The sequence below is a fragment of the Apium graveolens genome, chromosome 4 (assembly GCF_009905375.1).
Source record: "Apium graveolens cultivar Ventura chromosome 4, ASM990537v1, whole genome shotgun sequence".
NCBI classification, from domain to species: domain Eukaryota; kingdom Viridiplantae; phylum Streptophyta; class Magnoliopsida; order Apiales; family Apiaceae; genus Apium; species Apium graveolens.
Window position 1 is genome coordinate 289,845,376 of NC_133650.1, and position 15,736 is coordinate 289,861,111.

General features: G+C 32.2%; 1 protein-coding gene and 1 non-coding gene across 2 annotated transcripts; both read right to left on the reverse strand.

Annotated features, from left to right (window-relative positions):
- Positions 1-658: 658 nt before the first annotated feature.
- LOC141722197 (small nucleolar RNA R71) lies at positions 659-765 on the reverse strand. The gene has a single exon (XR_012575220.1). It is a non-coding gene; the product is annotated as a small nucleolar RNA R71 (small nucleolar RNA).
- Positions 766-6,670: 5,905 nt separating this feature from the next.
- LOC141721184 (filament-like plant protein 4) lies at positions 6,671-12,614 on the reverse strand. The gene is made up of 6 exons (XM_074523958.1): positions 12,271-12,614; positions 11,750-11,871; positions 11,009-11,279; positions 8,543-10,931; positions 7,705-7,750; positions 6,671-7,498 (listed from the first exon to the last, which is right to left on the reverse strand). The coding sequence occupies exons 2-6, from the start codon at positions 11,861-11,863 to the stop codon at positions 7,046-7,048; spliced, it is 3,273 nt and encodes a 1,090-aa protein (XP_074380059.1). The 5' UTR covers positions 11,864-11,871; positions 12,271-12,614; the 3' UTR covers positions 6,671-7,045.
- Between the last annotated feature and the right edge of the window lie 3,122 nt (positions 12,615-15,736).

Sequence of the window (15,736 nt, forward strand, 5' to 3'; positions counted from 1 at the left end):
GCGCCACTGCCGGGGACTCGGCGTATTTGTTTAGTTTATGTACTTACCATCATTGGTCATTAGGACTCAGTGATTAGGACGTAGTAGTTAATTACTCTTTTCGGTTGTGTTTCAGGTACTTTAGCAAACGTTTATGCAAACTCGTTCTCGTGCTCGCAAGAGGACCTTAGATACAGCTGAGGAGAAAGACGAAGTTCTTGATTCTCCGGAGAAGTTAGATTTTGAGGATTCGGATTCAGGAACTGAGCAGAAAGAACCAGTAAACATGGGAGATCGTATTGTTCAAGCTGATCCAGCTCTTATGGATTTTTCTCGGCCTAAAATTGATGACATTCAGTCAAGCATCCTTCATCCGGCTATTCAAGCTAACACCTTTGAAATCAAGCCAGGCACTATTCAGATGGTGCAGAATTCTGTTTCTTTTGGAGAAGCGGCAACTGAAGACCCCAACATGCACATAAGGAATTTTGTCGAGATCTGCAGCACTTTTAAGTATAATGGCGTGACTGATGAGGCTATCAAGTTGAGGCTTTTCCCATTCTCACTGAGGGATAAGGCTAAAGACTGGTTACATTCTGAACCAGCTGGGTCCATCACTACATGGCAAGATTTTGCGTAAAAGTTTCTGGTGAAGTTTTATCCAATGGCAAAGACTGCTGCTATGAGGAGTGCTCTTACTCAATTTGCGCAGCAACCTACAGAATCTATGTGCGAGGCTTGGGAACGCTACAAGGAAATATTGAGAAAATGTCCACATCATGGAATGCCGGATTGGATGGTAATCACTGGTTTTTATAATGGTTTGGGGGCCCAATCTCGGCCCATGCTCGATGCAGCAGCTGGAGGCGCCTTATGGGCTAAAAACTATACTGAGGCGTATAATCTTATCGAGACGATGGCTGCGTATAATAATGAAGTTGTGATCTCATGAGTGTTTTATTATTGATAAATTGAAGTGTTAGTTAAGTGGTTAATTAAGTAGTTAATTATAGTTAATATTTAATCAACAATTTTAAGTGTTATCTTAACATTGAGAAGTAATCATACATTGGTGAGTGAGTTTAATTAGACAATAACTTAGTCTGAGTCTCTGAGGGAACGAACTAGAAAGTATTCTATATTACTTGCGAATGCGTATACTTGCGTGAATATTAGTGCGTGATTTCGCCCTAACACTCATCCCTACATAACTTCCTTTAACAATTTAATATAAACTAATAAGTTGGTATTTTTTTGGTATTTATTTCATTCAAATATTTATGTTATGTGGGGGGCTAGGTGGTATTATTACCTATTGGTGTGTCAAAACCAAAATCATTTTCATTATAAGAATCTAAAAAATTAGTTTGCAACCATAATTATATTTAAAAAGTTAATCAAATAGCATTAAATTAAATTTAAAAGAAAAAGAAAACTTTGAAACAATTAAGTTAAAATTATACAAATAATAAAAATTTCACAAGACAGTAAGATTATGAAAAATACAATGAAGAATATTTTTTTAAAATAAATTATTAGAGAAAGATAAATTAAGGTGCAAGTGACCGGCAAGAAATTAATACAACTCACGCCGTAAATCAGCTCATTCTATAACTATATTGGATTTCTTTCTATGCTTAGTGCATTACTCTTATAGTAAGTTGTAAACCTGACAATTCGTTAGTATGGTATATTTTCGTGTCGTATATTTTTGTGTTTTGTATACTTGAATTTCAAATACAAAATCGATATATTTAGCATTTGTATACATTCATGTTCATATATTTTCGTTTCGTGTCATTTTGTGTCGGTGTTAATTGAATATTAATATATATTAAATTTAATTTTAATATAAATTAAAATATGAGAAATTTAGGTAAAAAATTTATAAATATATGAAAAATATATATTTAGATCTCATTTTATACAATAAAATGAAATTAAATAATATTTTATAAATAAATATGCATTCATTTGTTATAATTCTACATATATTTATAGAAATTATTAAAATTTAATTATAATATTTATTTATGTTGTATACTTCGTATCGTGTCGTGTACTCGAAAGTGAAATACAAAACCGACACTTAATCTCAACCGTGTACTTTCGTGTTCGTGTTCTTTCGTGTTGTGTACTAAAAAGGCAAACACAAATACTAAATTTTTGTGTCGTTTCGTGTATCGTAAGTCGTGTTGTGTCCAAAATTGTCGGGTCTAATAAATAGAATTGCTTAGTTCCAAAATGTTTAATTGGAGTCAATATATTACTTATTTTTGTTTTTAAAATAATTATTGTTTGACTGGCACACATATTTAAGAGTTTTGACCACTTACATAAAATTATGTTTTTAAAAAAACTGTGAATAAAAGTATTTAACTGATATTTTCATTTAGAAAAAAATAAAAATAAAATTTTAAATATACAGAGCTTTTTAAAGTGTGTGTCAAAAAATTAAACATTAATTAAATATAAATTATTTTCCGGTTAGATCCTCTTACTATATATAAGTCCCACAAATAAATTTATATCACCAATTATTATGAAACCGTTTTTAAGATTATATTTGGATTGGGAGCACTGCCCGTCCCTTTATTAGTAATACTAAAAGGTGAGGGTTGCATAAGACATAAAATTCGACCGGAATGCATAAGAATTTGTACGTGCGCTGGAGTGGCGGGGAATAAAAGACCGGAATGCCTGGGCAAAAAATATACCGGAATGAACAGTTCAGTAAAAAAGGATGGACATCTGTTATTTCTGCATGCTCAATTGCTCAGTACTATTTTGGCTTCCTTTTAATTTATAAGTTAGAACTTGCGAATATGTTTATGATACTGAAATATAAAAAAAAAATCAGAGGCACCGGGTACGTATGCTGGGTAGTAGGCTCTATTGTAGGGCACACATGTTTGTATAAGGATCAAGTCTTTTGAGTTTGATTCCAATTAAGTCTTAACAGTTGTGGGACTGCAACTATTTATTCATATACTTCCTCCTCCATTCGTATTTTAAGTCTTTGTTAGCTCTCCCACACACACAATTCAGACATCCCAACTAATATCTCCATTGGCTCCTGCAACTTTTTATTAATTCAACTTGTAAGTAATTATCATAAACAGTGTATAGATGATGAGGCTGAAACCTCACCAGCTGCATGCATGCCTTATACCTTCATGTGTCATCATCTTCATGCCTTGTACCTTCAGATCACTTTTGACAAGAATATTAATTCTACAGGGGAGAGACATGTAAATAATATTAATATAACCTCTTTTTTCTGCTAGTTGAAATACTATAACCTCTTTGATCTCCATCATTATTATGACCATATATAATATCAGAATACCAGGGGCTGTAAGCCTGTAAGGCTGTAACTACATTCATAGCGTGCACCATGTTACGCTAATTGATTATTTGGTGAAAACACATTTCCAAAATTTATGTGGCAACTAAAAAGTTGCTTATATATATATATTTATTTATTTGTCTGTGTATATGAATATCTTATCACCTTATCCCTTGAATAAGTTGATAGGATTTTGATTCCTTGCATGTTTGTATAAGAACACCGATTATGGAAATGCATTTGATTAACATTATCATTTTCAAGTTTTATTCATCAACTTGATTATGAAGGACTCCATGTCTCCCAGAACCAACTGGATACTTGTAGATGATCATGATCATGATCATGATATACACACTGGCAAAAACAGAAGGGGGCCTAATTTAGAATCTGTTTGGCAATGGGCTTATAAGCTAGTTATGACTTATCAGTTAATAATAGTTTATAAGTTATTATAAATTATAAGCCGATAAATTAAATGTTAGTAATGACCTATTTTTTTTCAACTTATTTTGTTTTTCGCCAATTTATCAAGCAGAATCTTAAAATATATATTTTTAAATTTTAATCTAACTTAAAATTCAAAAATTATGAAAATAATATTTAATAATTATTTATTTTAGTTCATTTAATAAAATAAAATTCTGACTTATAAGTAAAATTATCCAAACACTTATTTAACTTACAAGTATTCTTCTATCTTTCATTTATAATTAACTTATTTATTTTAAATCGTAAGTTATTTATTTTAAAATATATCAAAAACATATGTTTAATTACAATTTATTTCCATAAATTTAAGATGTATGACACATAATAATTTACCAGGTACTTGTGCATATATAGCAGGCGCATAGACATAGTAGTGTTAACATAATAATTTATATGCACCTGTATGAAGAATATAAAGATAAGTAGGTTGATAAGTATGGGGTAACAGTGTTTCCTGATCCACCTTGTAAACCAGATTACACGGCATGGGTTTTGATTTACAGACAGAATCATATATGCAAAAATATGATATATTTTTTATCAAGTGATGTATAATTCATAGCAGTTGAATTGTTGTTGGTATATTTTAATCCATTAATATTTCCTTCATCAACAGGGTGACCACTAGGGTTCTCTGGAGTTTGTTTTTTGCGATAATTTTAATAATTGGACAGTCAAGTCACGCGTATAAGAAGTACATAACGGTTTGAAAATGTATAGTGAGATTAAGACCCTAATTAGGAGAGACGGATGTGTTTGATGTTATCTGCTTTACTTGTCTCGTCCAGCCCGATTTCACTTATCCGGAGCCTCAGTCCAAATTTATACATAAATTTGGTGGGGTTTATGTTTGCGTCAAATTTGGGATGGGCAATCGGAGTTCTATATACGATAAATCAATAATTTTGATTAGTTAATAATAATTTTAAAATTAATTCAGACTCTTTAATATAAATTAATAATTTTCTAAATTTATAAGATAATAAATTTTTATTAAAATATATAAGTCCCGTCTAATTTATAAATTTATAGTTTTGTTTTACATAATTTTTTTTATTTATTATAAAACTTACTTTTAAAGAAGACCATGTAAGCGATTTCTTCCTAAATCGATTTTATATATTGAGTCGAATATGTAAGTGAAATCTTCAGTTTTTTCCTCTTCCTATATTTATTCCTATACTTATCCCTGTACTTCATATTTTATTATGTACAAATTGTAAGAAAAAATTATCATTATCGAGTTTGAGTTTTGGTGTACTCAATACATATTATAAAAGAAAATTGCCCAATATTATGTTAAGGATATCTTTACCGCCTCTAGCTTAACACTACTAATTAATTTATAATTTTTTTTTTCATTTCTCATAATACTATTAATTATTTGTTCATTATCCTCTAATTGTGCCATTAGTTTATTTTCTTCGGGATTATCAATAACCTCCTTTTCAGTATCTATTATACGTATTCATGAAGACGCATGAGGTGAAAACGTATCCTGACTCTTTCATCTTCCCAATTGTACCTTCATTTTTTTTTCTTCTTAGGTTTCAGAATTCGAATAACAAAAGACAATCAACATATCAAATATATGTATCCGTGAACCCTGCATCGCACAATGCATTAAACACTTTTATATCCAATCTCTCCCTCTCCTTCTCAGCTATACCTATAGTTGATACGCATTTCTCCATATCGTATTCGAGACTCGCATCACGAATCAACGTATCTTGTATCTCTCATCCTCCTAACCCTCTCCCACCTCCCTTCAATTTTGCTTCACTCCTGACCCTGAGCTTCACTTTTCTTCTTTCATCTTCTCTCATTCTCGATTTTTGTGTCGCTAGTGGTCAGTGAATACAAGTTTGTTGTATATTTTTGTTAGCAGAAATCGTATAAATCCTTGTTGGGATAAATTACGGAGGATAATAGAGGGGTTTATGATTAAAATGGTTACGCATTATTGAACAGCGTATGTGATGGGTATTTAGGGCCTCGGCTCTTTATATAATCAAACCGTTTTATATCAAATATAAATATTTTGGACAATTTCTCTATACATGTTACCATATAATTTAATTTTTGAACTATGATTTTTTTTAGAATTTTATTCAAAAAGAAGTAATTTAATGTCTATGTTATTCCAAAATAATTTTCAAGAAAATAAATATTTCAATATTATAAATTTTTTCCTTGAATTAGAAACAATATGTTAATTTTTTTTCCCGGGTAAATCTTTCTCTATAATGACATTTTGCAAAGTAGTTTTTTTCTTGTTTAATTGGTAAACCTGGCTAACGTAAATCAATTATAAAAAAACATTTTCTTATTGGTAAAACAAACGGAGTTGTCCGGAAGCCAGATTGTGATGAAATGCTCAAATCCATGATATATATATCACCTGCGAGACGGCCCAAATCTCACTCCCAACTATCTGCAATAGAGATGTATAGTCCTTTCACTTTTTTTTTATTTTCACCTATTTTAAGATAAATAAAAATGATAATTTTATAAAAAATTAAAAAATAAAATTCTGAATAAAAATCTAAAAGTTAAACTTTTATTCAATAAAAAAAATTAAAAATTAATATATCGAGCTATGATTTTTGTAAATCTTAAATTAAGTGAAAAAATCAAATGGACACCGAGCGAGGGAGTATTTATTAGCAATCTGGCCCGGCCCAGTTGATTCTGGCCCTTTAGCCCAGACTAATGAGGCTGTGCATGCGCCTGATGGAAAATGCTTGAAGATGTGTTGATATTGCTGCACAACTTATTCACTTGCAAGTTTTATTGTTTAACTAGTTTTGTGGATCATTTTTTTCTTCAAAAGAAAAAACTTGCCACACATTGAAACAGTCAACAGAAGTGCATCACTGCTGTGCAAATACAGATAACTGAAAACAAATGCTGGATAATGGAAATCTATACAGTCTATGTAAAAATCACCTTTTGTCAAATGAGAATCAAGTGTTACAGTTACTTAAAGCAGCAACACACTTCACACTTCACAGATGTTCTGTTTGCAGGCAGCAATGTAAAGTTTCTAGCAAAACTTCTTCTTTTGGTGTACAAACTTCAAACTAAGGGATATTCGCAAACATAACAACAAGATTCAAGAAAATCAGCACATGCAGCAGCACTATGTGCAGATTTTGCTTCGCCTCTTTGGTAAATATTGTATAGCCGTGTAACCAAAAGCGGTAGGGAATTGAGCAACAAAACTTAATGGTCATTTTTAGATTTTGTTGAAAAAAATCTGCTAAATCCTCGAGAATTTTTTTCTGGTGTTGCCGCAGGAGATGAAGTTGAGCCCGACTTTGTGAACCGGCTATTTGAGTGCTTCAAATCGATTGGTGATCTCAATAGATTGTTTACATCAGAGTCGGAGGGACTAAATAGAGTGTCGTACAAATTCATGGGGGACTCACCACTTGTTTGCCTAATATCAGTAGAAGTTGCAATATCCATCTCAGACATATCCACACTGTGCAAGTTTGTGCTACTAGTGGTTGTTTCATCTTCAGTAAAGCTTTCGACCTTCTGCTGACTCCTATCTCTGGACGGTGACCCTTGATACTCCGGCTGGGGACGCATCAATTTTAACTGTTTTCCCAGAAGAAATATGGTTTCTTGACACTCTGCTAGCTTCTCTGTGGCAGCTGCTAACTCCATCTCCTGAGATGATAATAGTTTTCTTTTACTTAAGTAAATAACCCATGAAATTCCATCAAGTCAATACAGATTTTGGAAGGCAAATACACTATAAAATAATTTCAACCATGTAACATGCAATGAGTTTTGTATCTCACTGGTGGCAACATATCTATAGAGGTTAAGCAAAACTTTATAATATTATGATTATCTAGCTGTGTAACCCTCACCTGGTTGCTCTTGAGATCAGTGTCGACCCCTGGATCAGTCTCGAGCCTGAAAAAAGTAATCCAAAATAAAGTTAGGGGTATGTGCCACATAAATTTCACATTTTGCACAGAATGGCAATCCATGGGTCATATAATGGCTCGGGCTGGAAAATAATTAACCAAGCTAGCGCACAAGAAAATTGTATCTTTTCCCCAGTTGCTAATCATTTTAGAAATATATACTCCATTCAAATTTTAAACCATGAAAAGAGTGATATGGCATTTGTTTTTTACTTTTTATCGCCTCATTAATGTTTCATATTTACCCTCAGAAAAGTGTCTATAGCTGTTTTATCTGCTTGAAGTAGTGTAAACCAGAATGAATTAACAATTATGAAGAAGGACCTACTCCCTTCCATCCCAGAAATAATTGAAGAGAGTTGTCTCTAGTCACCAAAAGTTAGTAAGGTTGCAATCCCAATATCAATTTTTAGCACTTTTATCATTTTACAAAACGATCAGTTGGAAGTTCAACTCTCTAAATTTTTTTAATGAGGGTTGAGACACCACTCACAACCTCTTCTGGATGGAAAAGAATATTTATGGTAGACTTATAGATTTGACGGCAACTGGCAAGTAGATGTTAATTATTTATAGAGATGTGTGAAACTGATATAGAGAATAAAACTCCACTTCCCTCTATGCAAGTTACAATTGTGTGAAAACCTTTTTGTTTTATTTTTTAAGTACCAGGTGATAACGCTCTAAAAAAAGAAAGAGTGTTAACTGGACAAGCTTATTGGCTAGAGCATGACTGCAGTTTATGGCGACTTTCAAGCAATTAAAAGATCATACTAACCTTTGCAATTCCTCTTGCAGAGACTTGCATCTCGTAAGTGCATCCTGATGACGACTCCTCTCTTCTTGAAGCTCGTTTTGTAAACTTTCTACATTACCCCGTAGAAGAGTCACTTCAACTTGTGACTCCTCTGCACGACTTTCAAGTGACTTGTACGACTCTGCCATACATTTTAACTGTGTCTCAGCCAGGCCATTCACTTTTTGAGAAGAAACTAGCTCTGACCTGGCTTCAGCTAGAAGTTGTTCAGTTTCTAATAACTGGGACTTGGTATTTTCTAGAATTTCAGTACACCTAGCTAGATCAACCACCAAGTGATCTTTTTCTGACTTCAGTTGTTCAAACTCCTCCAATGAGCAGTTCCATGACAAAGATTTGAATTCCGAGGTTGGAATAAATGTTCCTTCATGGGGGATGTCAGGATTAGAATTTGAATCAGTTGAATCCGGAAAGCGAGCACAACTGTTGTCGTATCTCTCGTCAGACTTCTGAACTGTTTTATTCTCAGGTAAAGCGATTTTGTCTATGCAATCAGAGATACTATTTTCAGTATCTATGTTATTATAACCCAGGACACTGAATCGCAGTTCATTAGCTTTGCTGAATACTTCAGAAAGGCAAAGAACATAATCAATTACGCTTATTTTTCTGTCCATGACCTCATTAAAAGTATAAGAGAATTCCTCCAGTTTCCGACTCAGTCCATCCTCATCCGGAAGTGGGTCCTGGACACCCGTTGCCTCTTTCTCAAGTAGCATTACAAAGTCGTGAATATTCGAAACAGCAATTCTTACATCTTCCTTAAGTTCATGCACAATTCCTGTCAATTCTTTGCTATCAATGGAAATTGGGACATCTATGTCAGTAGTTACCTTAACATTTTCTGGACAAGTTCCCTGATCACCAGCAGCACCAGAACAGTGAGGTTCATCAACGCGAGGTTTCACTGAATGTTTATGCAAATCATCATGCAGATTCTGCACTACAAGCTTAATCTCCTCGAGAGCTCTATCAAGATCGGTCTCTTTGGGCATAGACCTAAATACCATTGAAATCCTTGATTGGAGCTCCACAAAAGGCAGTAGATTTTCTTTATCAGACACCTCTGGTGTTTCCTGTGACTCAAATTGTTTCTGCTCCATAAAGTCTGAATCTGTGTTGGCAATTACTACTCCTAAATCATGGAGCAGGACTTCAGATTTTGTACTAGAATCTGCTCCATTTGACTCATTGGTTGAACATGCCAACTTTTCCATTTCTAGAAAATCATCCATAAGTTCTAGTTGGTTTGCCTTCCCAGCCTTAACTGGACTGTCAATGTTCTTTTCCTTCTTTACAGAGAGCTCAGACATCAATCCTGTTGTCCAAGACCCTACACAACTTAGTTGATCGTCATTTCCATCTTCTGACATTGAGGCCAAGCTTGGTGGATTGCTTGCATCAGTTGGGATCTGGGTATTTAACTTTGTCATACTTTTGTGCTGATTATCTGTTTGCAATTGTGCTTCTAAACTTTGTAGTTTACTCATTGTTTTGGCACAAACACTCCTAGAAGCTTGCAGTTCACTGTTACGTTTAGCTAAAGCTTCCTTCAACATTTTTGTTTCTTCTTCCATCTCCAATAGACGTTCTGTGAGTAAATCATTGTCTTTGTAGTGTTTCTGTGCACTGTCAAGTGAAAATTCAGATGATTGAGACGTGTGTGGACTAATGGGAGGCTTAACAGGAGACCGCCTTACCCTAGTTTCTCCATAGTCCCTACCCAAGTTTTCAACTTCTAACTTCATCTGAGCCATTGCAGCTGGACCAGGCAATTTCTTCCGAACAAGACCACGCAATCGTTGGCATTCCGCCTCCAACTTGGCTATTTTCTTAGCCCCTTCCAAGTGCTGCTTGTTCGCAACTTCTGCAGATCTCACACTCATGTTCTTTTCCTCATTCCTTATCTCTAATTCTTTGGCAACTATATGGAGCTCATATTTTAGAGAATTTATTTCCCTTTCACATGAGTCAATATTGCTCTTTAGTTGTTCAATATCTGCCTCGGCTTGCGATTTTTCTTCACTGATCTTTATGAGCATGTTAGATCGTTCTTGGAGAGATCTGGAAATTGCTGCATTGTCAGAAGCGGATCTGAAAAGTTCTTGTTCCAAGTTACCAATCTGTGTTTCAAGTTGAGACTTTATCATGTCACATTGCTTGGTTTTGTTTGAAATAACTTCATGCAGTTTCTGCTCATGTTCTTCTTTCAAATTTCTAATTTGCCGCATACACTCCTTCAACGCACCATCGAGATGTGATGCTCGATCTTCAGACGTAAGCTTTAACAATGTAACTGATTCTAGCTGATCTTTCAGTGACAGAGCTTCTGCTTCAGCTTTTTCCCATCCTGCCCAAGGAAAAATTGTTAATAGCTTAACATAATCCTCAAATGACAAAAGCAAGACCACCACTAGAGCAACATACCTGAAATAGCATCTTCAGCAACTTTAGCATGTTGTTTTACTAGATTTTCCTTTGTTATCATCTCCGAATCCGCTTCAGACAGTTTGTCATTCAATTCATTAACTACATTTTCTAAATTTTGAACCTGATCCTTGTATGAAGATACTTGGTCCGCGTATGTCTTCACTTCATCCTCGTAGGATTTCACTTGATCCTCCAGTCCAGTAAGATGAGTATATGATTCCACAGAAATTTGAACATACTTTGGCTTTTTATCCTGCTTTCCCTGTGGCTATACAGTGCCAGAAATAAGACGGAATCATTAAACTAACCACAAGGCAATGCATACTGATGCACGAGTTTCAGAGAAAAAATTTAACCAAGGAATCTACAGAGTAAAACCAGCCGACAACATCCAACAACCACATTAAGTTGGAATCTTATGATGACTAGATGTTTAATTTCAAATTTTAACCGAGACTTTCTTATGAAAGCAATTCTTCATTCCATACCAAACTTAGGAAAGAAATTCAAAAATCAACATAAGACAAATCAGGATGAGATAGGACAGACTATCATAGATAAAGAATTGGTTTAGACGCTTTTATGGTGTAATTGCAATTGATATCAGTGCTCAAACTTCTTGCAAAAGCAAACAAACCTAAAGTGACCGTCATATCACTGGACAATTCAAACCTCGAGGAAAAATAAATCGAAAACAAGATTATTCAAGGAACCGAAAAATGCAGCCAAAGAACATACTTGATCAGCCTGAGTCCCCGACGGAGCACCAGCAGATTCAGAAATGTCAATTATTTTGTCAGCATTTGCCTTATCGGATGATTTTTTCTTCCAAGGCCAGCTCCTTTTGTCCATTTTACACTCTACAAGAATATGTGCAGCATAAAATTAGTAAACAAGTGGTGACATTTTTAGTTTACAAACAACTAGTACCACTGCCACACAATCTACTTTCATCTTCAAATTAAGAAAAATATATGTAAATTTAAAAAAATCCAAGAGAAATACTTGAGATTGATAAAATACACAATCATTATAAATTGAAGTTGAGAAATACAATTAACAGGGAAAATAAATTACATAAAGAGTTGAATCAAGAAGTGTTAGAATGGTACAAGACAGCACATCTTCCAAAGTAGATGTCTGAGAAGTCAAAAGACACAAGTATGTTCGAAATAAGACATGTACTGATTACTATGCAAGTATCACGGACATAGTTTACACAGGCTAGTGTTACTGTATTAAAATTTTAATGTACTTACAGATGACAATGCAGATTCTGCAAGGAACTGAAAAAAGGAAACCAGTATTATATAAGTGTATGTATATGTATAATTAAGACTTTGGGGATTGTTCGGTATTGGTTAATGAGGGGAAAGATTGAGAGGGGACTCTGTATGAATAGATTTAGAGAGAGAGGCTGTGTATTTGTATATTTTAGAGAGAGAAAGAGGGTGGTGGAGAATGGTGGAGGTGGGTGGGGATGTGGTGGGCTAAGAAAATATTAGAAAATACTGCCAGAGTAATACTGTACAATACGAGCGAGAGAGAGAGAGAGGTGTCACGTAAAAATGGAAAGATCCAAAACAATAGCTTTTCTCATTCATTAATCATTTTCAAAATAGTACTAGTATTAACATAGGATGGATTTTGACTTTCTTATATAGGGCCGAATGCTCAAAAATGTTAATATAAAAAATAAAAATCAACAATGATTTCTTGTCAAAATAATAATTAGTTCATAATAATTAATTTTTTATTTTATTTTATAAATTTAGTGTGAATATACTTTAATATTGTGCAAAATGGTTTTTGATAATGGTTTATACCTTATATTTATGTTTTATTTATATTGGTTTATATATATATATAAATTGCTTTTTATTTAAATAGGTGAACTTATTTTTTCCAATCATGAAGAAAATCCCTTTGCAAAGTGTTTTATTTGTTGAAATTGTGTTGTTATGCATTGAAGTAATATTATAAAGTAAATTTGATATTAATACAACTAAAAGAAAGTTGTAAAAAGAAAATAAAAATTAGAAACAATAATGGTATATGTCAACTGGATTTCTCATAGTATATATTTGTCCAAATGGGTAGATATCATTTGAGAAGTTGGTGAGATTTTTTAATACTGTCTTGGTGTAATGTTTATAAGTTAGTCAAAATAGGGGGAAGATAATAGGCATTAATTTGAGGCGGAAAAGAAGCAGAAGATGCTATTCCGGCAAAGCTTGTGGTGCAAGGGATTTGAGAAATGAGCTGGACATGGAACAGAGTCATTAAGTAGACACAGCTCATTGTTGCGTGTCATCCCTCATTAAGAAATGTGTCAAAGTGCCCGCATGCTTTTCGGGTTTTTTTCTGGATCGGATCGGATTTCGGATTTCAGGTTTTAGATTTTTTAAACATCTCTAGCCCACCCTGCATCACATTTCAGAATTAGCTTGACATAAACTATTTTCCTTTTTTTATCCTACTATTTTGAATTCTTTTTTCTTGGCTCAGTTTACATTTTCGTGATTAAGCTAGTCAAATGAATATATATCGACTTACAATCATAAATTTTTAAATATATATTATTTAATTTATGAATAATGCAATTTAGATGAATCTATAAATATTTTTTATTTTGTTTTAACAACCTTGTTAAAATAAGATAGTGTATTTCTAAATCCAGTATATAGTAAATATTCGCTGATACTATTTCTATTTCTTTTGGTAGCCATAGTCCATTGATTAGGGAAATTTATGAGACGAAATGATTTGGTGACTGTGGGCCATCCCCGCATTTTTATAGTCTTAAATATGAAACAATAATGTCATAGACCTATACATAAATATATAAATATAATATTACAGAAAGGCTAGATTGAAATTTAAATAACTTGGCCAAAAACTTTGACATTTGATTATTTTTACATGACCGGTGTAGTAACACTGTCAAATTGTCTGGTCTGTGCTGTTGAGACTTACGGCAAGAGTCAATTAGTCTATTCTGTAATTTTTTTTTGAAATATTTGATATTTTTATGAAAAAATTATATTCATATCTGAAATAAAATAAATATCATCCGTTTCCGAAATAAAGTGGTACTATTCGTATTCGAATCCGACGATTGCGAATACGGATATAAGCATATTTATATTCGTTAATATCTTAATATGAATAAATATATTTTATATTTAAAATTTATTATATTAAATTTATAATCTGTGTATATGTGTACACACGTATATACATTAAATATTATGTCTATACAAATTTTATAGACGTATATAAAAATTTATTTAAGTTCAACAATTTAGATATAACGATTATATTGAAAAGATAAATAAAATTATTTTTTTAAAAAAATTAAAATATAATTAAATCGCTTTAACTCTTATTTAATTTTTTAAAATAGATTTTAATTTTTACTATATTTAAAAAAAATCAATTTTTTTCAAATTTTAATATAAAAATAAAATGTCTGATTATTCATTAAATATTTCCAGATTTAAATACGGATTTCGAATTCGGATCCGAATATAGACATCTCCGTCAACAACTTCATCAAATCTAATTAGCATAAAAAACCTCATCAAATTTTAGTACCCTTAACCATATCTAATATATATATATATATATATATATATATATTTGTGCTAAAACACTCTCTACATAATCATAGATATTTAAATTTATATTTCTTACAAAATTAATTTTCTATTCAAATAAAAATAATCTTAGTTAATCATTCTCAAGACCTTTTTTCTCATGATACAAGTATCTAACTGTAGAATGTGTTTAAAGATATTCAAAGTTTGAAAATTAATATGTCTTAATAAATATTGAAGTATAAGATATTTTTCATTATCACATCTAACTATTTCGTCTATTTCAATTTCAAATATAGTGATTGAAAAGAATTTGATTAATCAAAATTAATAATTAAAGATGAATTTAAATTTACTTATTATGAAAAGATACAAATTAAAGGACTTTTAAAAATACCCAAGTTCAAAAAATATCTTCACAAAAATACAATCCATTTTTAAAAAATTTTGCAAAAATATATTTTGAAATTTTTTATTTGCAAAAAAATGATTTTTCAATTTTTTTTAAAAAATACGATTTTTATAAGTCAATACAATTAGGTGTAAACTCGTTGGGTTTTTGTAACTTCATACAAGGAAATTCAAACAACCAAAAAACTCAATTTAATTAGTTGTATATTTGATCGATTTTGCTTGCCGTATTTTTATAAATATAGTAAAAATACAAAAAATAATGTTTTCTGTAATTATTAATTTATAATATTATTTTTGTGATTTATTTGCCAGAAAAAATTAGGTATCGACCGACAAACTAGGGCTGCAGCAAAACTTTCCGATTAGGAGTGCTTCCAGTGCGCACAGGTCAGGCATAATAATCAGCCCACCCCAGTTCCTAATGGTCGAGCCTCGTGGACCCCAAAACTTGAATGTGTGCCACTTTGATGGAGCCATACTTATTGTTGGTCAGGTGGTCAGGTCAATTGGTCCAACCCACTATCTAAATTGACTTTATTTTTGAGTTCATTTTTTCGAGAATCGAATATAAAATCACACCAGAAATTTATTATCGATTTTTGTTTACTCTTATATATATGACACGAAACTAAAATATATGAAATAATTAAATATAAAAATACTTGTATTAAAATTACACAAAATATAATACAAAACGTATACAAACATAAAC